This window comes from Archocentrus centrarchus, chromosome 16, assembly GCF_007364275.1.
Source record: "Archocentrus centrarchus isolate MPI-CPG fArcCen1 chromosome 16, fArcCen1, whole genome shotgun sequence".
NCBI classification, from domain to species: Eukaryota; Metazoa; Chordata; class Actinopteri; order Cichliformes; family Cichlidae; genus Archocentrus; species Archocentrus centrarchus.
In genome coordinates, this window is record NC_044361.1 from 117,037 (window position 1) to 140,449 (window position 23,413).

Below are 23,413 nucleotides of genomic sequence, written 5' to 3' on the forward strand. Positions count from 1 at the left end.
TATTAGGAAACACCTTACAATCACCTGATCGCCAAAGTTGTTCCAAATAAAGTGGCTCTGAAAGATTATTCTGTAAGGCTGCTGTGCTGTATCTAGATCGTGTGTGTGTGTGTGTGTGTGTGTGTGTGTGTGTGTGTGTGTGTGTGTGTGTGTGTGTGTGTGTGTGTGTGTGAGAGAGATGAACCTCTCGGCCTGCTCCGCTCTTTCTTCAGCTCGCTCTAGTTCTCCTTCCACCATCACCAGTTTACGAGCCACCTGTCAATCAAACATACAGAGTGTTGAGGACCGCCCGCACAACAGTGACAGTGTCCCCTTTCATATTGATCTATGGTCATCGCTAATCAATTACAGTGACAGCAGGACCAATCAGCTTGTTAGGATTATCAGATTAGTTCACAGCAGCAGAGCTTTGTGCTTTAAACATAAATTCAGTCAGCCTCCTGAGACATCCAGTATTCTACACCACCATGTTATTGCATTACCGTGTAATATAGATAGTACTGTGGGCATTACTGCAGTACCTCCTCATACTTGCGGTCGGCCTCCTCAGCAATCGTTTTGGCCTCCCTCAGCTGAACCTCCAGCAGCTCCATCTTCTCCTCGTCCTTCAGAGCTCTATTCTCGATGACCTTCATCCCTCTGAGGGACGAACAGACAGAGGGACGCGTCATGTGATCAGATTTAACCTTTACCATTCCTCACTGCTGCTGCTGTTTAAAACCATGACACCTGCACTGCTGCAAATATCTAAACTGCTGCAACTGCTGAAAAACCTGCAGAGTGACTCTTTAAAGCCACGGTACTCAAATTACGGACTGCGAGCCATTCTGTGCCCTCTGGTGAGACAGGTACAGAAACACATTTCATCGCCATTTAAATGTTTCAGCTCAGACTGTGAAAAACACACCGAATACACTGAACACTAATGCATACACGATATAAACAATCCCACTTCATCCAGAAAACCACAAACATGCACCAACATGATGACACTTCAGATTACACCCTGTTTGGCTCCACAGGAACACACTGCTCAGGTGTGACTCAGGTAAAAAGGTGCCAGAGTTAGCACACAGACACTCAGTAAAAAAGCTACAAACTCTGTGAAACCAAACAGAGTGAAAGGAACAGGAAGTGTGCTCAGCATGAGGTTCAGAGTGAGTGAGTGTGTCCACAGAACTGAGACCAGCTCCGTGGAAATGAGCTGCTCTGCAGCAGTACCAACAGCATCAGGGCGAACACTGTCCAACAATATTAGTGTGTAGTACTATTTGCAGTATTTTTCAGTGTATTGCGCAGTATTATTAACAGTGTTAGTAATATTTGCGTAGTGCAAATACTGTCTGACCTCTCGCTCTCGTCAGCCGCCTTCTCCACCTCGTCCAGCTTATGCAGCGCGGCAGCGAGTCTCTCCTGAGCGCGGTCGAGATTCTCCTCGCTGAGCTGCAGACGTCGACCCAGAGACGTCACCTCGGCCTCTGCCTGCAAGACAAGAGCCCACAGGTCAGCTGACACACACTGAGCTCTGACCCACAGGGTTCAGAGATCTTTTAATTGCAAGGGCCCTATCGCTACCTGATCCAGTTCCTTCCTTTCACAATAAAACCTGACACACAGACTGTGACAGCGGGCATAAAAAGCTTCACATGGAATAGATTTCTAACAGATTAAACAAACATTTTTATGTTTTAGTTTACTCGTTATGAAAGATTTGTTTATTAGTAAACAATATTTTAGCTGGTTTCAGGGTTCATACACCTTTTCCAGGATCAAATTCAAGCACTTTTCAAGATTTTCCAGAACATTAACACTGCAACATATTTTTATACAAATACACTCAAAATTATTTCACATTTTTTAATCACATTAAAAAGATGGTATTATGCCATAAGTCACTTGACAGAAAACAACTACTGATAGTTAATTCAGGAAACTTTATTCTCCAGAATGTGAGTAAATCTAGTTTAAAACAGCTCTTATGTTGCTGTCACAGTGTAACTCGGTCTAATGCACTAACCTGAACCATCCATCAAAGTGACGAATCACATTAGGCTCTACCCAAATGGTCAAAAGTCAGTTTCATCACAGGCATAGAATTCAGCTCCTCACACATAAAGTTTCCTCACAGAGCGTGAACCTGCAGCAGCACTCACACAGCAGACACTCGTGTGCGCCATGTTTCTTTGTGCGCTTGGATTCTAAGCACGCGAGTTGTTAAATTTCCTCTCGAGGACTGAATACCTGTGCTCGCAGAACGACATTATTTGTGCAGATTGTTTTTTCTCACACCTGACTTTAAATATAATTCCATACTTATTCATAATTGGCATTTCCAGTCTTCAAACCAACACTCATTAAAACACAGACTCGCTGTCTTCGAGGGAGGGGCAGGGTCACAAACAGATTGCAGACGTGCGGGCCAGGCAGATAAATTTTAATTTTAGACTTTCCAACTCATTTTGTTTCTCATAAACAAACTATTCAATCAGAGAGTTTGCTTTTTATTAAAAAAAAGAAAAAAAAGCAGACTCTCAAGCAGTTTCAAGCACTATATCAAAAATTCAAGCACTTTTCAAACCTTTAAAGTACAATATTTGAATCCAAGCATTTTCAATGATTTCCAGCACCTGTCCCTGTGGTTTGGTTCAGAGTGCCTCACATAAGACACTAACTAAAAAGAAAATTACATCCTGTTAATCTGTATGAATGCCTCTGACAAAAACTTTGCATTAACTGCAGAAAGCAAATATAATTACTAGGGGTGGGACTTTAACGCGTTAATTACGATTAATTAATTATGGGGAAAATAAGGAATTAAAAAATTTAACGCATTTTAATCGCACTTTGCACCGTGGAACCACCACCCTCCACAAACGCTGATGACCCTATGTCTATGCACCTGTCTGTTTGCACTGATGTACATATTACTGGACTATAGTTTACATTCTTTTATCTTTTAATTATTCTCTGCACTGTATATTTTGTAATATTGTCTTATAGTTTTTATACTTATTTGTTTTTTGTGTAAGCACTTAGAACCGCAGCTATTTCCTAATGCTGTGAACCTGTTCTCCCATATGGCAATAAAACCTTCTGATTCTGAACATTTCTCACTGCAGGAGTCCAGGCATACAGATTATATCGACACACAATGTGATGAGCGTGATGAGCTGTGTCCAAATTCATATCGCTTAAGAGCTCCGCCGTTTTCGGAGCTGTCCGTTGCTGCTGCTCTACCAGCAGCTCGCCTCGCTAGCTGTCAGCTGACCGGACTATCGAGGTTTGCTTTAGCCGGAGAGAACGTCCGATTGCTGTCACATCATTTTCAACCTCCCACTGGTTTTCGCCGCTGAGTGGAAGTTAAACACGGATATAACTCATTCAGACAGGGGCGTGGTGGCTATCGGGAGTTTCGGGAGAATTTTTTTTTTTTTTTTTACCCAATTAAGCACAGCAGCACTGGCTGCTGCAGCTCTCGTGGCCACAGGTGCAGTCCGCACCTGCAAATAAAGTTCTCTTGTCTTAAAATTATGGTTTGTCCATTTGCCTCTCCAAACCAAGCTCCCAGGCTGAATTTTAACCCCAGCCCGCCCCTGGTTGGAAATTAATCATTCACTTTCTTGATGTTGAAATGTGTTATGCTTGTTTTAACAGCATATTTTGAATTAGATTTAAAATCAAACCACAAAAAGGAGGAAAAGTTCGTTCTCCGTTTAACCAGCTGCTTTTCCACAGCTGTGCTTCGCACTGTCACGGTTGCTAGGCAACATGAGCTACGCTCAGGTGAGGGCAGGTGACGTTGATATGAAGGATAGACCGTCCAATTTCACAGACGTTCACTCACCGGCCTTTGCGGACTATGTGGGCTGGTTCCTTCAAAGGATGCTGCCCCTGAATTTGGACACAGCTATGGAGATGACGGATGAGACTACGCTGGTGGATGGGAAATTTAAATACAAGAAACTTCCAGATGGAAGTACAAACAAAAATGCTGAGTTTGCTTATCACAGGAGCACTTCCACCCTTTGTTGGTCTGTGTAGTAGACTGGTGGGAAAATGAACAAGATTTTGAAGTGTAAGCTTATGTATATTGATTCATTCATCAACCAAACTTAAATCAATATTTCTCATGTTAAATACTGAAATGCGATTAATTTTGATTAATTAATTACAAAGCTTCTAATTAATTAGATTCATTTTTTAATCGAGTCCCAGCCCTAATAATTACTCAAACTGTAGAAACTTTTATTTAAACTTAAACTTGTTTTTTTGTGCTGTAAACCTTACACGGTGCATCTGTGTAAAGACACAGATTAACAAATTTGTTTCTGCACCAAGTCAAGTTCCTCTTCAACAGAAAATGGGTATTTGTTTATGACTCTGAACGTAACGCACAGACGTCTGCTCACATTGTAACCAGCAGGAAGACAATCCTTTGATCTGCAGGAAACAGGAAGCCGAACACTCCAGGTTTCCTGTAAGGATCGGGTCACGACAGTCCTCACAGAGAAGGAACTCTGCGTGTGTTATCAGCAGTTTAATGCTGCAGTTTATCAGCATGTCACACCCCGACACACACACACACACACACACACACACACACACACACACACACACACACACACACACACACACACACACACACACAGAGTACCCGGAGTATACTCTTCATTTCATGCTGATAGAATATGAAGCTGTTCTCCTGCAGCTTTAAATCTAAATTTGACCTTAAATTTAACTGCCCTTACTTGCTGTGAATTGCTGATCAACACGGAGTGTATCACCACTGAGGCGGCTGAGCAAAGGTTGAATTACTGTAATGATGCGACCGTTTGTCCTATCTGAAAAATTCAAACTGTTTCAGAAAGCTTAGAAAATGAGCTTCACAGCCAATATGGGGTTATTACAGTAATTGTTGCCGGAAGTCGGCGCATGGCGGCACTTTTGAAGTTCTGTCACCAGCGACAGGTTCAGTATTTAAAGGGTTAAAGCAGCCGCCGCCCTGCAACCCACAGTCCAGCCAGGTCTGACACCACAGCCAGTCTGAGCAGTGATCAATGATTATTCATCACTTCCTGTTCACACCGAGTAACACCTTACTGAGGATTTATGCTTCGGTGGGAAATCTACGTCATAACCTGATGTGCACCTCCAGGGGTCGACGCAGCCAGCAGCTGCTGAGATCAGCCTGTTCATAGCCATCAATTCTTCCCAAGATTTCCAGATACCCTAACCCACTGCAGTTTTTGAATTTAACAGTGAGAGAATAATGATCGTCATCTCAGTACAAGGAATAATAATCACAGCATCAATATAAGGACTAAACAGATGTCGATAAATTCCTGAAAAGAGATTACTTATTAGTTTCTTTCGGCCAGTACCACCTGCAAAACTCAGGGACACAACCACACAGTGATTAACCTGCTGTACCAATGCATTTAAATGTGCGCTGGCCTGATGTTAATGTCCCACTTCAAACGCACTGAACTCACTCAAACCTTTTTTATTCAGATTACCAACTCAAACTGACCAATCAGAGGCAGCAGCAGCAGGTACATGCTGTTTTGGTGAATGAAGTCTGATGGCGAGTAATGACATCAGTCCTGTCTGACAGCAGGTAAATGCAGTGTCAATTAAACCCCATAACGACTCTTTCAGATGTGTAAATCCACAGCAGTACGGGGCTCTGGGGGGAGTGACCTCCTGTCACCTGACAAGAAACAGTTTAAATAAACAGGAAGGAAGACAGGAATAAACTTCCTGTAAAAGCAGTCACTCAGAAAGTGTGATTACAGGTGTGTGTATACCTCCTCCCGGCTCCTCTTCTCCTTCTCCACCTCCCTCTGGAGCCTCTCCGCCCGCTCCTCTGCCTCCTCTGCCTGCTCCTGCAGGACTTTGATCTTCTTCTTCACGGCCTCGATACTGTTCATGCCACCGCTCATCTTTTCTTCTTCTGTTGCACAAAAACCAGCACAGAGTCAGACCAGTATGAACACATCATTACACCAACCTGTTCGTCAGTGAAACAGGAAGTGACTGATCCTGGACCTCAGTGAACTTCCTGTTGCGTCTGAAACTCACTGAGCTAAGATTTTAATTTCAGGCATAATTTTGTCTTCAAGTGATTATAAATGAAATAATCCACTTGTTTCTATTAATTAACTACTAGTTTTTCTAAATAAAGCTCTGTCCCCTTCCTTCTCTCCATTTAAAAGTTGAAACTGAGCACACCATCTCTGTAATAGCTCCGCCTCCTCGCTCTGTGTATGGACTCCACCTCCATGTTAAACTACCTACACAGTGACAACCAAAGTTATTATTGTTAACAAAAATTAACAAAATAACCAAAACTGAAATTGAAAAACATTTTCATTAAATGAAATAGTTAAAAGTGATAATTAAAAGGAAAAATCGATAACTGAAACTGTATTGTTTGTTTACAAAACTAAAATGAACTGAAATTATGGATAAAATACCTTCATTTTCATGTCTGTGTAGATTCTCAGTCATCCAGGTCATAGCATTCTCTGGAGCTTGAAAAAAGGCGACTGGACTTCTTTTTGTTTCTTGAAGACGTTTCACCTCTCATCTGAAAGGCTTCTTCAGTTCTCAACCAAATGGTGGAGAGACCCAGGTATTTAAACCCCTGTGGGCGTAGTGTCCCCTGGAGGTGGTTATGACCCTCTATTGTTTATGTGCGTAAACACATGTGCCCAGGTGTGAAGGGGGCGTGGGTCATATTTAATCAGTGGTTTCAGTTGAAACCAATTTAGGACTCCGCTCCATTGTTTCCTGTGGCCTATTGAGGTCACTGGAACAAAGGTGTGAATGGGGGTTGAGACATCTGGGAAGGGAGCTCAGGACAGCACTGTAAGCGGGGGAAAGTTGGTGACGTAATCCACCTCCTCTGTTCAATGATGGTTGTTCACAGTGGACATAGATGGCTTTTTTCACATGCGGTTACCCCAACTGGGCTTTCGTGAAATCAGCTAAGATGCACAGGAATGAAGGCCAAGCACAAACTACAGAGAATGGGAAAGACAAGAGGAAGAACATTGTCATCCCATATGTGTCAGGCTTGTCAGAGAAACTCAGAAGAATTTTCTCCAAGCATGACATCCCAGTATACTTCAAACCAAGTCACACCCTAAGGCAAAAGTGGACACTTTCAAATACCTGGGAGTGACCATCTCACAGGACCTGTCCTGGACTCATCACATAAACATCACTGTGAAGAAGGCCAGACAGCGTCTCTACCTCCTCAGGCGGCTGAGAGACTTCAAGCTCCCACTCAAGGTGCTCAGGAACTTTTACACCTGCACCATCGAGAGCATCATGCGTGGGAGCATCACCACCTGGATGGGAAACTGCACCAAGCAGGACTTCATGGCCCTAAAAAGGGTGGTTCGTTCAGCTGAACGGACCATCGGAACCACCCTCCCCAACCTGCAGGACATTTACACCAAGCAGTGCAGGCTGAGGGCCATGAAGATCCTAAAACAGCCCAGCCACCCCGGACACTCTCTCTTCTCCCTGCTCCCATCAGGCTGGCGTTACCGCTGCCTGAGGGCTAAGACTGAAAGGTTGAAGAAGAGTTTTTACCCACAAGCCATCCGTCTGCTCAACTCTGAGCCCTAACTGGACCAAATATTGCACAATGTAAATATTATAATTTATAATCTATAATTCCACGTAAAAGTGTGTATAGTGTATAGTATATAGAGTATAGTGTATAGTGTGAATTACTTTTTTATTTTTATTCTTCTTATTTATATGTGTGTGTAAATATGGTTGCAGGTACAAAATACATTTCACTGTGCATTGTACTGTGTATAACTGTGCATGTGACGAATAAACACTATCTTAATCTTAATCTAAAAAAACTGGTTCATCTCAAGGACAAACCCCCCAAACACAAGATCAGCAATGTAGTGTATGCCGTCCAGTGCAGTGAAGAGTGCTCGGACCTCTACATTGGAGAAACCAAACAGCCTCTTCACAAACGAATGGCACAACATAGAAGAGCCACCTCGACAGGACAAGATTCAGCTGTACATCTGCATCTGAAGGAGAAAGGGCACTCTTTTGAGGATGCCAATGTTCACATTTTGGACAGAGAAGACAGATGGTTTGAAAGAGGAGTGAAAGAAGCATCTATGTCCACTGTGAACAACCATCATTGAACAGAGGAGGTGGATTACGTCACCAACTTTCCCCCGCTTACAGGGCTGTCCTGAGCTCCCTTCCCAGACGTCTCAACCCCCATTCACACCCTTGTTCCAGTGACCTCAATAGGCCACAGGAAACAATGGAGCGGAGTCCTAAATTGGTTTCAACTAAAACCACTGATTGAAATGACCCACGCCTCCCTTCAGACCTGGGCACATGTGTTTACGCACATGAACAATAGAGGGTCATAACCACCTCCAGGGGACTACGCCCACAGGGGTTTAAATACCTGGGTCTCTCCACCATTTGGTTGAGAACTGAAGAAGCCTTTCAGATGAGAGGTGAAACGTCTTCAAGAAACAAAAAGAAGTCCAGTCGCCTTTTTTCAAGCTCCAGAGACCTTCATTTTCATGTTTGTCAGTTTATCTAAAAGCCTTGTGGTTTGATACAAAATCACTTTTTATGCTGTAGCACACCCCTGTGCCGACCCCTCGGCAACCTGCGGCTCATCCAGGCTTAATCCGCGGCTCTGTGCGGATCCGGAAGTAAATTATAAGTATCCAATTGAAGTGCATTTTATTTTTGTCAGTTCGGTTTTTGTTGTAGTTTTAAATTGGAACATTATTGTGATCTTGAAATATTAAAATAAAATCATCTTATTTATCCATTTGTTTATCTTCGTTTCTCAATATATGCGTCACTCGCGGTAGCCACTACCGGCGACCAGCTTCCGCTAGTATTTGCGGCTCTCACTGTTTTGTTTTCCGTGGAAACCAGGTTCAAATGGCCCTTTCCGGATTACAGGTTGCCGACCCCTGCTCTAGCAGTTTTAGCAGGGAGTATCATCCAGTACCTCACTGTGTGTGTGTGTGCACGTGCTCACTACACAAGTCTGCGAAATAATGGCAGATTTCCTTGAGTATGATAGATCGAAGCGAGTGTCGTGGATGACGGCAAAACGTGTGGAACACCTCTCACGGAGGAAAAACCACCAACCTCAAAGTCCACCTGAGGAGGGCACACAAGGCGGCTACGGAAACCCCTCTGAACCTATGCAGTAACCTACGATTTAACATGACCTGCACCTCTCAAGAAATCTAACTACACGTTGGGTCCACACAGCCCGGAACAATTGTGATTGGCCTATTCAGCACTGCCGAGTCCTCTCGTGCATTTCCGGCTACTTTTCAACACAGTTTTTGAATTTATCAGTGAGAGAATAACAATCAGGAATAATAATAAAAGCATCAACATAAGCATTCACAAATTCCTGGAGGGAGACTGCTGAAACTATTCATGGATGTGAAGGAATGAACAAAGTGAAGAAAAAAAAAAAAAAAAAAAAAACAACAAAAACCTAGAGGGTCCAGACAAAGAGCGGTTCAGAAGACCCCTATGTCTATAAAAGCAAGGGAACAGTTTACCCTGCCCGGGATAGGGTTACCGGGGCCCCACCCTGGAGCCAGGCCTGGGGAGGGAGCTCGAGGGAGAGCGTCTGGTGGCCGGGCATTAGCCCGTGGTGCTCGGCCGGGCGCAGCCCGAAGAGGTTACATGGGCCCGCCCTCCTGTAGGCCCACCACCCGCAGGAGGTGTCGTAGGGGTCGGGTGCAGTGTGTGTCGGGCGGTGGCCGAGGGCGGAGGCCCTGGCGGACCGATCCCCGGCTATCAAGACTGGCTATTGGGACATGGAATGTCACCTCTCTGGTGGGGAAGGAGCCTGAGCTAGTGCGTGAGGTTGAGAGATACCAGCTAGATATAGTTGGGCTCACCTCAACGCATGGCCTGGTCTCTGGAACCAGTCTCCTGGAGAAGGGCTGGACTCTGTTCCAGTCTGGAGTTGCCCTCGGTGAGAGGCAGCGAGCTGGGGTGGGTATTCTTGTATCCCCCCGGCCTAAAAAGTTTACACCGGTGGACGAGAGGGTAGTTTCCCTGCGCCTTCGGGCCGGGGAATGGGTCCTGACTGTTGTTTGCGCTTATGCGCTGAATGACAGTTCAGAGTACCCACCCTTTTTGGAGTCACTGGGCGGGGTGCTGGAGAGTGCTCCATCTCGTGACCCCATAGTCTTGCTGGGAGACTTCAACGCTCACGTGGGCAATGACAGTGAGACCTGGAGGGGTGTGATTGGGAGGAACGGCCTGCCCGATCTGAACCCGAATGGTGTTTTGTTATTGGACTTCTGTACAAACCACAGTTTGTCCATAACAAACACCATGTTCGAACATAAGGATGTCCATAAGTGCACATGGCACCAGGACACCCTAGGTCGCAGGTCGATGATCGATTTTGTAATCGTATCATCAGATCTGCGGCCGTATGTTTTGGACACTCGGGTGAAGAGAGGAGCTGAGCTGTCAACTGATCACCACCTGGTGGTGAGTTGGATCAGGTGGCGGGGGAAGATGCTGGACAGACCTGGTGCACCTAAACGTATTGTGAGGGTGCGCTGGGAACGCCTGGCAGAAGCCCCAGTCCGGGAGATCTTCAACTCCCACCTCCGGCAGAACTTCGACAGCATTCCGAGGGAGGCTGAGGACATTGAGTCCGAATGGACCATGTTCCGCACCTCCATTGTTGAGGCTGCTGCTCAGAGCTGTGGCTGCAAGGTGGTTGGTGCCTGTCGTGGTGGTAACCCCCGAACCAGATGGTGGTCACCGGAGGTGAAGGAAGCCATCAAGCTGAAGAAAGAGTCCTATCGGGCTTGGTTAGCCTGTGGGACTCCGGAGGCAGCTGACAGGTATCGACAGGCCAAGCGGAACGCAGCTCGGGCAGTGGCCGACGCAAAAACTCTAGTGTGGGAGGAGTTCGGTGAGGCTATGGAACAAGACTTTCAGACGGCATCGAAGCGATTCTGGCAAACCATCAGGCGACTCAGGAGGGGAAAGCAGTGCTCCACTCACACGGTTTATAGTGCGGGTGGGGTGCTGCTGACCTCAACTGAGGCTATAGTCAGGCGGTGGAAGGAATACTTCGAGGACCTCCTGAATCCCACTGACATGCCTTCTGTAGTGGAAGCAGAGTCTGGGGACGAGGGGGATGACCTGGCCATCACTGGGGGTGAGGTCACTGAGGCAGTTAAACAACTCCTTGGTGGCAAGGCCCCTGGGGTGGACGAGATTCGCCCTGAGTTCCTGAAGGCTCTGGATGTTGTAGGGCTGTCTTGGTTGACACGCCTCTGCAACATCGCGTGGAGATCTGGGGCAGTGCCAATGGATTGGCAGACCGGGGTGGTGGTCCCCATCTTTAAGAAGGGAGACCGGAGGTTGTGCTCCAACTTTCGGGGGGTCACACTCCTCAGCCTCCCCGGTAAGGTCTATGCCAGGGTGCTGGAAAGGAGGGTCCGTCCGTTAGTCGAACCTCGGATCCAGGAGGAACAATGCGGTTTTCGTCCTGGTCGCGGAACGCTGGACCAGCTCTTTATCCTCTCAAGGATATTCGAGTGCGCATGGGAGTTTGCCCAACCAGTCTACATGTGCTTTGTGGACTTGGAGAAGGCATTCGACCGTGTCCCTCGGGTTATCCTCTGGGAGGTCCTGCGGGAGTATGGGGTGACTGGCCCGTTGTTGCGGGGCATTCAGTCTCTGTACAACCGCAGTGAGAGCTTGGTCCGTATAGCCGGTAATAAGTCAGATTCGTTTCCTGTGGGTGTTGGACTCCGCCAGGGCTGCCCTTTGTCATCGATTCTGTTCATAACTTTTATGGACAGAATTTCTAGACGTAGCCAGGTGGCGGAAGGCTTCTTCCTTGGTGGCCTCAGAGTCTCATCTCTGCTCTTTGCAGATGATGCGGTCCTGTTGGCTTCATCAGGGGGTGGCCTCCAGCTCGCAGTGGAACGGTTCGCAGCCGAGTGTGAAGCGGCCAGCATGAGAATCAGCACCTCTAAGTCTGAGGCCATGGTCCTCAGCCGGAAAAGGGTGGAGTACCCTCTCTGGCTCAGGAACAAGTTCTTGCCCCAAGTGGAGGAGTTCAAGTATCTCGGGGTCATGTTCACGAGTGACGGGAGAAGGGAGCGGGAGATCGACAGCCGGATCGGGGCTGCTTCTGCAGTAATGCGGACGCTGCACCGGTCTGTCGTGGTGAAGAGGGAGCTTAGTGTAAAAGCGAGGCTCTCGATTTACTGGTCGATCTACGTTCCTACCCTCACCTAGGGTCACGAGCTTTGGGTAGTGACCGAAAGAATAAGATCGCGAATACAAGCAGCAGAAATGAGTTTCCTTCGAAGGGTGGCTGGCCTCTCCCTTAGAGATAGGGTGAGGAGTGCAGCTATCCGGGAGGGGCTCAGAGTAGAGCCGCTGCTCCTCCACATCGAAAGGAGCCAGTTGAGGTGGCTCGGGCATCTGATTAGGATGCCTCCTGGCCGCCTCTTGGGTGAGGTGTTCCGGGCATGTCCCAGCGGGAGGAGGCCCCGCGGCAGACCCAGGACACGCTGGAGAGATTATATCTCTCGGCTGGCCTGGGAACGTCTTGGGGTCCCCCCGGATGAGCTAGAGGAGGTGGCTGGGGAGAGGGAAGCCTGGGCTTCTCTGCTTAGGCTCCTGCCCCTGCGACCCGGCTCCGGATAAGCGGAAGAAAATGGATGGATGGATGGAAAAAACTAGAGGGACAATGATGTTTACAGTTAAAAAAAACAAAAAAACAAATGGAGCACAAAGAGGGATGACCCAGGAGGCAAAAAAGCCCCAGCATTTATGTTTCTGTTTCCGCACATAAAACACTGGAAAACGACCACAAAGTATTTTACACACAATCGACATTAGCCACTTACGTACGCAGCTCCCGCAAAGACCCAGCACAGAAGACTAATTGGTTATTGAGTATTTAACCAAACCAGCATCTCTGAGCAGGAGGAAGCACTGATAAATGTGTTACAGACTGGGATGTCCACACCACCGTGACACACAAATACAAACAAACACACCAGCTTTAAAAGCTGTATTTGAGCTTTGAGTTCAGTTTGTTCTTGTTTATAATATTTCGCTGTGTTCTGATGTTAACATTAGCTCCATGTGGTGTATAATTTACTGCACTGAAGCTGGACCTGCATCTAGTGCTAGGCAGTCCAATTTATTCCTCATTTATTCTTAAGATAAATATTTTTATTAATTCTTTCAATTTTTGAGATAAGAGTTTATTCGAGGTTTAAGTTTATTGGGTTTTTCTTTATGTTGCTCCCCAAAGATGTCTCATGATGTTCATTGCACCACAGGGGACAGTTCTATCTCCATTCCTGTTTACCTTGTAAACCTCAGATTTCCAGTACAACAGTAATGCCACATGCAAAAGTTCTTTGATGACACTGCAGTGGTTGGGTGTATTAAGTGTGGGAGGAACCACAGTACAGGGAGCTGGTGAGGAGCTTTGTGGAGTGGTCCAGCAGAAATCATCTCTTTCTCAATGTCAGCAAGACAAAAGAAATGGTGATCGACATCCAGATAGGGCTGCAACTAAAGATTATTTTGGTAGTCGAATAATCTGTCATTTTTGTTATCGATTAATCGATTAGTCAACGATTATTTCAGTCTTAACACCTGTTCAAGCCTGCCCACCTGTTAACATCACCTTGTTCTCTTCTCACAATTAAAATAATGATCCATAAAAATACGAGTTTGGAACTAATCAAATGTATTTTTAACATTAATGTGACCATCACAATAAATATCAAATAAAAAAATGCATATTAAAGTAAATGCAATTTTTATTTTTAAATGAAAATATAATGTGCAAATGAATAAAAATGGCCTCTGTCCAAAAGTTCAACTAAGGCTTCAAATTAAATCAAAAAGTTTTTTTCCGTCCAAAATATCTGAAATGTTTACAGATGATTCAGTTCATACAGAGGTTTATTATTCAGAATGAACGCTGATAAATAATGTGAGAAAACAAATAGGAGCCGATGTAGCTGCTCCTATTGTCCTTCACTCATTAGCTAACATAACTGAAATGGCGGTGATTAGCAAACATTATCCATGAGAGCTTGTTTCCGACAGGTAAACTAACAGAAACATTACTGTAACATTAACAGGTATCAATGACGCACTAACGTACCCATCCAGAGCTGACGTCACAGCTCCAGGGTGCCGGCTTTTTAAACGCTCAGCACTGCAGCGATGCTGCCGTGGAGGGAAAGCTCTGCTCAGTCTGCATTCAGCTTTATTTTTGTTTTCTGTCAAATGCTCCCACACCTTTGACAGTCTGTCTCCATTTTCTTTCATTTTCTCCACCCTCCTCTCTGTTCCACTAGCGTTTAGTGATGGGTCGGTCGTGAACGATCCGGGTCTAAGAGCCGGCTCTTTGAAGTGAATGACGGGAGCCGGCTCACGATAGTGAGCAGTTTCTTTTTTCTTTTTGTTCGTTTGATTTTTATTTATTTATTTTTTTGTGGAAGCCGCACCTGATTGGTTAAGATAAATGGTAGCATATGATCGTCTACACTGAGCGGGAGGGGAGGGTCCACGGACACACTGCAGTGAGTAAACAAACACCAGAGAGGGAGGGGCTCCTGCAAAATTCATTCGGAGACAGGAAAGAGCTAAAGGAAGTTGCTAGAGGCTACGCTCAGAACGGTGAGGAAAATGAGTGAGAGAAAATGTAGTAAAGACTGGACACATTTTAACTTTATACCTCCAAACATGTCGAAGAAGACACAGCGTACTTCAAAAGTGCCGACGTTTGCGGACTTCCGGCAACAAATACCGTAATACCACTACATGACTGTGAAGTGCAATTTCTGAGCTTTCAGGAACCGTTTGATTTTTTCCGATAGCACGAGTGGTCACAGAGTTACGGTAAAAAGCCAGCTGATCAAGTTCCTTTGACCAGCTGACTCTGCGGTGAGATGCTATGTCTTAATCAGCTGTTTGCGGCTAGTAAGGTCAGGAAACCCGCGATTCAGCAGCGATCGCCTGGCGTTAAAGGATTAATGTGATAGAGTGTAGACTGCAAATATAAATTTAATATCGAGCAGGCTGCACAAACAACCTGCACAGGCATATACAAATTGTTCATCCCTCAGTGCAATTAGAAGAACAAAACAGGGCAGGATCAACTCCTCAAAGGCCCTTGTTTTTTCTGATTTCCAATCTTTTGTTTTATAATTTGTATTTAGAGCACTCTATTATATGTTGAGTATATAAAGAAATGTTTGATATAGGCCTAATGTATGTTTTTACATTAGTAATTCATTTCACACTTTTTAAAAATTAAAATCTAAGGAGCCATTTGGGAGCCGAAAGAGCCGGCTCTTCTTTGGGAGCCGAGCCTAAAGAGCCGGCTCTCTGAAAAGAGCCAGAATTCCCATCACTACTAGTGTTACACCGTTCGGTTACTTTTTTCTTCGTTGGTATTATTGTTGCTGGTAAACAATGGAGGCAATACTGCCCCCATATCTTCCTGTAGTGTATTGCAATTACAAAATCACACGATAAGCGGAACAAAACAGATGGATGGGTTTAAAAGTACGACGCTTCGACGATGAAATTCCACGTCGACAAATTTTTGTAGTCAACGTCATCGATTACGTCGATGAATCGTTGCAGCTCTACATCCAGAGAAATAAAACTGCGACTAAACCCGTTACCATCTTGGGAGTGGACGTGGAAATGGTGGACAGCTATAGGTATCTGGACGTTCACCTGAATGACAGTCTGGACTGGAAGACCAACAGTGATACTGTGTATAGGAAGAGCAGACTCTACTTTCTAAGGAAGCTCAGATCTTTAACATATGCAGCAAGATGTTAGAGATCTTCTACCAGTCTGTGGCAGTGACTGCCATCTACTTTGCTGTTGTCTGCTGGGGGGGGGGGGTGCCAACAGGATCAACAAACTGATTCACAAGGCTGGAACCATCATAGGGCAGAAATTGGAGACGTTTGAGTCAGTGAGGGACAGGAGGTCACTGAACAAACTGCTCAAACCCCAACTTTCCTGGAAGTCATTGGATGGATCAACAAAGCATGGGCTTCAGTGACAACTGAAACCATCCTGTCGGGATTCAGAAAGGCCGGAATAATTGGAACCGCAAATGACGACAAGTCTGACAACAGTGACACAAAAGAGGAAGTGGCGCTTCGTCTACCTATGGAGTGTGCGGAGTTGTTTAGAAGTGACACAGAGGATGAAGAATTAAATGGATTGATGGTTTGGTAAACTTGTTAGCATGTCCTTTATGTTATGGTTATCTGAATAACTGTTAATGTTACATTAACATACCAGACACGTACTCAGTTCGTTGTGCGTCATGTAGCTGAATGTGTTACGATAGAATAACGTAGGCGTAACCGTGTTCGGCCTGTTCTTTAATCCATTATTATTCTAACTTGCCTTTCAGATGAAATGTCTGTTCTTGGTCTCGGATTTTATCAAATAAATTTCCCCCCAGAAATACGACTTATAGTCCAGTGCGACATATATATGTTTTTTCTTCTTTCTTATGCATTTTTTGGCTGCTGCGACTTATACTCCGGAGAAACTTACAGTCCGAAAAATACTGTACTTTTTTTTTTTTAAATGGTATAATTTGTTGAGTTCTTATTATGCAATAGTTACTCTTGCACATAACAAAGCATTAAAAATTAAAAACAAGTAAAACCACTCTAAAAACTAATTAAAACTCACTGAAATAGAGAAAAAAATATTAAATAAAGTAAAACTAAACTATAATGTAAAATCCAAAACCATTAAAACCCTGGTGATGACAACACAGTCATGGACTAAACAAAGCATTGAACCAAAAAATTTTAATATAAATGAGTTCCTCAATGAATCCAGGGTTCTAATCAGGAAACAAATTTCAGCCCAGCAGGTATGTTGGGGTGGGGGGCTAATTAGTAGGGATGGCATGATACCACTTTTTTATGTCCGATACCGATATTTTACATTTGGATATCTGCAGATACCGATACAAAGCCAATTATTCCATCGATTACCCAAGTAACTGGATAAGAAATACTTTTTTCGTATTAACAGTTCATCTGCATATTTTAACTTCCCTGTTTTTCCCTGTTTGAAACAAACAGGGTGGATGGAGCAGCTACAAAGTTCTTTTTTCTTCACTTGCTGATCAGGTGGTTGATGAAGGACCTCCAGCTGTTTCCCAGTAAAGATTTTAATGGTGGTTACTAAAAGAAAAAGCTGCTGTTTTGGACGCTGGAAAAAACTTTCCTTTTGCACTACTGTTATAGAGAGCTCACCGTCTCTATAATAGCCTCGCCTCTTTGCGCTTGCGCAGTTAAAACCGCTGCCTGCTATGAGTGTTTTGAAAAACTAGTGGCTGTGGGAGCCATGGCGCATGTGTGAGTAATGTTGTAATGCTTTGTATTCACAAGCATTCTCGAAAATACGTTTCTACTGCAGGTCTATATTTAGTCACTAATAAGGATTAAAGTATAAAAAATATTTTGACGGAGCCCCTCGGTCCTGGGGGGGCGGGCCTTCCGGTACCGAACCATCGCTAGTACTAATGGCCCGCGCTCACTAGCAAACCAGTTCTGGTAGCTACAGCTGAAGTAAAGACAAAAATAGCAGCTGAAATTCTCAGCAAGCACAACACACACAGACACACAGAGAGCAGTGGAGGCGTTGAAATACATGTCAGCGACAGTTGCCACCCGTCCCGTAAAGTACGGAACACGGCATGTTACGGAGCCGTATTCCACGGAGTCCCGTAACATACGGGGTTCTGTATTTTACGAGACAGGTGGCAACTCTAGATGATCCACTCTGTGTGAAAGGAAATCCATTGCAGCGACGGAGAGCTTTTTAGAATCTGTGTGTGTGTGTGTGTGTGTGTGTGTGCGTGCCTGATTCACACTCCAGTCCAGTAGGTGGCGGTAATGCAGTTCTATGTTGGTTTGCCAGCCACCAATAAACCCACAAAAAGACGACGGAGCACTATAGTGCTGCTATTGCTAGATCGCTTACACGCAGACAACTGAGCGCTGCAAAGTTTAAACGAAGCATCGAAACAGTAAATTTGTGTCGATAATTTATTAGAATCGAATTAATTGAGTTAATCGATGAATCGTTGCAGCCCTAAATCTTGTAATGCTTTATATTCGCAAGCATTCTCCCAAATACATTTCTACTGCAGGTCTATACTTAGTCATTAATCAGGGATTAAAATATAAAAAAATATTTTGACAGGGAAGGTGTCCTTACATTGGAAAACAATCACTATTTCTAATGGCGGCGCTCACTAACAAACTGCGGTTATAGTGATCCGTTCTGGGAGCTGAAGTAGAGAAAAAAATAACCGCTGAAATTCTCAGCACAGGGAGCACAACACACAAACACAGTAGAGAGCGGTGGAGGCATGGAAAAACACGGTAGCAATGGTCCACTTAGTGTCAAAGGGAATCTGTCGCAGCGATGGAGAACTTTTTAGAATCTGAGAAACTCCTGATCCCCACTCCAATCCAGTAGGTGGCGGTAATGGAGCTCTAAGCTGGTTTGGTCAACCGCAAACCCACAAGAAGAAGACGATGACAACTGTAATGCAGCTGTGGGTGAAATGCTATTTTGTTTAACTTTGATTAAAAAAAAGTGTTATTGATATAAGTGCTATGGCTCTTTAACAGTTAAAGAATAAATAAGCAACTCTAAACACAGACTTTGCAGTAATATGAATAGACTGTTAAAACAGATAACAAAAAATAAATTAAATTACAAAAACAAAACAAAAAAAACAGTATGATCTGGTATGAATTAATTAGCGTATCCACCCTTGGGTAATCTACAACACACCACAGCAGGGGGAGAAGGTGAACAGGGACCTCTCAAGGTGTATTATGAAGCAAAAGTAGTGGTTGAGCACGGTGTTAAGTCTGAAGCTAGTTTTCATTAATTACTCTGTATGGAGTGACACGTAATATGGTCCAGTACCCAGTAACACTGCAGTGAACTTCAAGTAGTTTATGCTCTGAATATGACGTAACTAGCATTTAATTCTTTACCAGAGGAGTTTTTAAACTCACCAGTGGGGTCCTCATAGTGTTAGCGGTGAGATTAGCAGTCTAATATGGAGTGCAACCTTTTGGCAGGAAATTAACTCCATAATAATAAAAGTGAGATGAGATAGCGGTCTAACGCCAGTCTTCCTTGGGCCCAACAGCTCTCGGCGCGTTTTAGGTCACACAAATTGGCAGCCATCTTGAAATGTTTCTGGGCAGTTATTTTAAAGCACGTCCTAAATCATGGTGTCAAACATATGGCCTGGGGGGGCGCCTGGGTGACTTAGTGGTGAAGCCGGGGATCACATACACATGCCGCGTTGCGGTGTAGGGTTCGCGTCCCGGCTCGTCGCCGATTTGCCCGCGTGTCTTCCCCTGTATCTTTCCCCCATTTCCTGTCTCTCTCCACTGTCACAAAAAGCCGCGGTGGCCAAAAATGCAAAAAAAAATAACCAAAAAAAACATATGGCCTGGGGACTATAACAGGCCCTCTGGATGGCTCTGGAGTGACTGATAGGCTGTCACACCACACCACAGCAAGGATACTTAAGAGTAGAATGGGAGGCAGAGCCTTCAGCTTTCAGGCCCCTCTTCTGTGGAACCAGCTTCCAGCATGGATTTGGAAGACAGACACCCTCTCTATTTTTAAGATTAGGCTTAAAACTTTCCTTTTTGATCAAGCCTATATTTAGGCTTGATCAAAGGCTGGATCAGGTGACCCTGAACCATCCCTTAGTTATGCTGCTATAGGCCTAGGCTGCTGGGGGGGGGGGGGGGGGGGGGGGGGGGGGGGGGGGGTGTCACATAATGCACTGTTTCTTTTCATTCACCTTATTTACTTTGTTTATACTCCACTCTGCATTTAATCATTAATTGTTATTAATCTCTGGCTCTCTTCCACATCATGTCTTTTTTCTCTCCCCTCAGCCCAACCAGTCGCGGTAGATGACCCCCCCTCCCTGAGCCTGGTTCTGCTGGAGGTTTCTTCTTGTTAAAGGGAGTTTTTCCTTCCCATTGTCGCCAAGTGCTGCTCATAGGGGGTCGTTTTGACTGTTGGGTTTTCTCTGTATTATTGGAGGGTCTTTACCCACAATACAAAGCGCCTTGAGGTGACTGTTTGTTGTGATTTGGTGCTATATAAATAAAATTAAATTGAATTGAAATTGAATTGAAATTATGCATCTTCATTCAGACATTGCTCTCCTGCCTCGCTGGTGATATATCCATCGTGGGTCTCACTGGAATTTCCAGCTTGACAGGCTGAAATCTATCCACTCCATCTGGTCCATCACTCATCGGCCTCCCAGAAACACCACCCGGTCTGACGATCTCAATGTGTTAGCCAGCCTAGCCGGGTCAGCTAACCCATGTGTCAAACACAACTCCACCGCTGTCAACTTTGGTCTACTCAACATCCATTCACTCACGCACAAAGGACATCTCACCCAGATCTCCTCACTGACTGCGAGCTTGATTTTCTGAGTTTGACTAAAACCTGGCAACAACCCATGGATTTTTCACAACTTAATAACTGCACTCCTTCTGGCTTTGTTTATATTCGTCAACCCCGTGGCTCAGGTCGTGGTTGACAGATGTAAACAAAGCCACAGTTTGCAACCTCCAAGCCACAGGAATGACCCTTTGGATGATTTTGCTCCTCTCCTGACCCACCTATTGTTGGGAATTTTTTTTTTTAATTGCTATGGTAGTAGTAGTTATAGTATTCATTTATAGTATCATTTATGAGTACTAATAGTGGTCATATATACACCAGCAAGATGTAACTGTAGTTAAAAGTAGTTTAGGGCTGAGGCCTGTCATACTTACATTTATATTTTGCTGCTGTTGGCTTTGCTAACTCACTTGCTTAAGGTAGACACTCTCGGGAGGAGCCTAATACTTTCTTGTGTTTTTGTCTGAAACTTGTGTATTAATAAACTTTTTGCATAAAACCCTTCTTATCTCCCATGACTTTTTTGGAATATCTAGTTTTGATTCCACAGAGGTCAGGATTCGAATCCTCTCAGTCTGAGGAAACCCACGACCCAACACTATCCACTCTCTCACCTAACACAATATTATTGGGGGACTTCAATATTCACAATGGCAATAACAATCTTCCTCTCACGAAACACTTTTCATCCTGCCTTGAGAGTTCTGGATTTCAACAATTCACTGACTTCCCTACTCACACCAAAGGACCTAATTTGTTGTTCTGGCCTCACCCCTTCCAGCTGCTCAGCAAATGAACTTTACTTTATCTACCATTTCTTTCTCTCATTCTGTCTCTCCTTAAATAAGGCACCACAGCTCACCTCAACCAGGAACATCAAGGACGTTAACTCGGAGATCCTCTCTGCTAGCATTGCCTGTACTCTGATTCCCTCACTCTTTGGTTGTCTTTTTAAATAAAGAACTGTTTGAATGTTCCTGAACCCCTTCCTGCACGCGCGCATGAGATCCTCCTACAAGCTCAACACTGTTATCGGTAACATATCGATTATAATCGATTTTACTGGAAGCACGTTATCGCACGTTATCACACGTCTAACTTCCTCCTGTGTGACGTCACTCATCGATCCGCGCCGTTTATTAGCATGTTAGCCCCGGAAGTTAGCCGCGGACACCGCCCTGCTAGCGACTAGCCCGTTAGCTCAGCACAGGTGTGCCGTACCTGTGTGCGGTCCTCTCACCTGTCTTCGGCTCGCACACTTCTTCAGCTGCAGTCACTTCCCGGTCAGCTAGCTCTTAGCTGTTAGCGGCTAACGCCCCGCTCTCACTGAAGTTTGTCAAACTGCGGCTCGCGCTCCGTCTCAACCTCCGCGCACTCGTGCCTCGGGGCCTTTGTGTCGTTGTGTCGGTCCTGTTGCTCCGGTCTCGGGTCCTGGTCACGGGTTTTGGTCTCGGGTCCTGGTCACACTCGGTCCGGATTCCGGTTCCAGCCAACTCCCAACTCAGGAGACTCCGCCCTCATCTGGGTTAAATTTGCTTCAGAGGAAGTGATGCTGAATTTTATCCTTTTCAAAGTAAAAGTCCAGAAAAGGTGTAAAAATAAGCTGCTGCTGTTTCTCCAGAGAACTCATCATTTCCAATCAAACATAAATCAGAGCCGCTGAACTCTGTCTGTAAATGCGTCTCTGACAGTAGAAATTAATGCGCTTTCTGGAAAATATAGAAAGTGCATGAATTCTCTGTATACACGTGACACTTTTAAATGATTTCCAGGTAGAATTAAAACATTTTTGTAAAGAGATCAAACCTAAACAATGAGACTTAACGAAGTCTCCCTGATGAGCTGGATTCCTGTCAGGCTAACTGCAACTTAAGTTAATTTTTACAGGTTTTTATGTCTGTTGGAGCTGAATGAACTCCTGACTGTTCTGATTATTATTTATTTATAATAACAGGTTTTTTTTTAACATGCCAGAAACAAAACCAACAACATTTACTCAAGTTTCTTATTCTGCAGTTTGATTTGATCAGAACTCAGCTTGAATTATACCATGACATTTAACAGCAGTCGCCTCCATGGACTTCATAGTGTGAGCTAAAGACTACAGAAGATCAGAGAGGAGCCCTATGAGCAGCACTGACAGCTCTGCACAGGTGGCACTAACAAAGCTGAGGAACCCAGGCTTATGTTAAAGGTGACCGGAGTCACGCCATCCGCGCTTGAAAAAAAAATTGCGCATCTACATCAGTGTATGCGGTTCAACCCATGCTGCCTTTAGGTGCACCTCGTAAATTTAGCTGTTTATACTTAAACAGACTTAAATAATATAATAAATAATATTGCCATTTTTGATAACTTTACATATTCTATACAAACTAAAGTGATACACAATATAAGCAACACTATACAGGCATATTTACATATCTCTAAGAATATAACTAGGTTGTTACAAGCATATGGAGCCATGTTCCTGCTCAAAGTTTATTTGTGAAAAGACAAGCTTCAAATGGTTAATGCAACATTTGGCTACTATTAGATAATCAATAGATAAGTCAAATGCATTATGATACCTAGATACAACAATATCTAGGTACATGGTTATAACTGTGTGAAAAAGCTCTAATCAAACTGTTATCAACAATTAACCTAAAATTCCTCTTCACCCCATCCTTAGTCATTCTCAAGTAAAATGGCTGTAGACATTGGAAATTTTTGCAGCCTAGAAATAGAAATATGGACACAATCACTGCGGCATCAGCAGATATTCAAAAATACATAAAAAATTAAAATCAAATTGTTTTCTGAAAACTCTAACATATCCTCATTAAACATGTGCTCCACTACA

General features: G+C 44.5%; 1 protein-coding gene across 2 annotated transcripts in view; it reads right to left on the reverse strand.

Moving 5' to 3' along the window:
- Positions 1 to 22,107, reverse strand: part of LOC115794295 (tropomyosin alpha-3 chain-like) — a 28,550-nt gene extending 6,443 nt beyond the window's left edge. Inside the window, exons 1-5 of one of the 2 annotated variants that reach the window (XM_030749714.1) lie at positions 21,809 to 22,107; positions 5,808 to 5,953; positions 1,349 to 1,482; positions 522 to 639; positions 185 to 255 (exon numbers count right to left, since the gene is read on the reverse strand). In XM_030749714.1, the coding sequence (XP_030605574.1) occupies positions 185 to 255; positions 522 to 639; positions 1,349 to 1,482; positions 5,808 to 5,942 (458 nt within the window). In that variant the 5' untranslated portion in view covers positions 5,943 to 5,953; positions 21,809 to 22,107. The remainder of the gene's footprint in view (positions 1 to 184; positions 256 to 521; positions 640 to 1,348; positions 1,483 to 5,807; positions 5,954 to 21,808) is intronic. The other variant, XM_030749713.1, reaches the window with a different exon arrangement.
- Between the last annotated feature and the right edge of the window lie 1,306 nt (positions 22,108 to 23,413).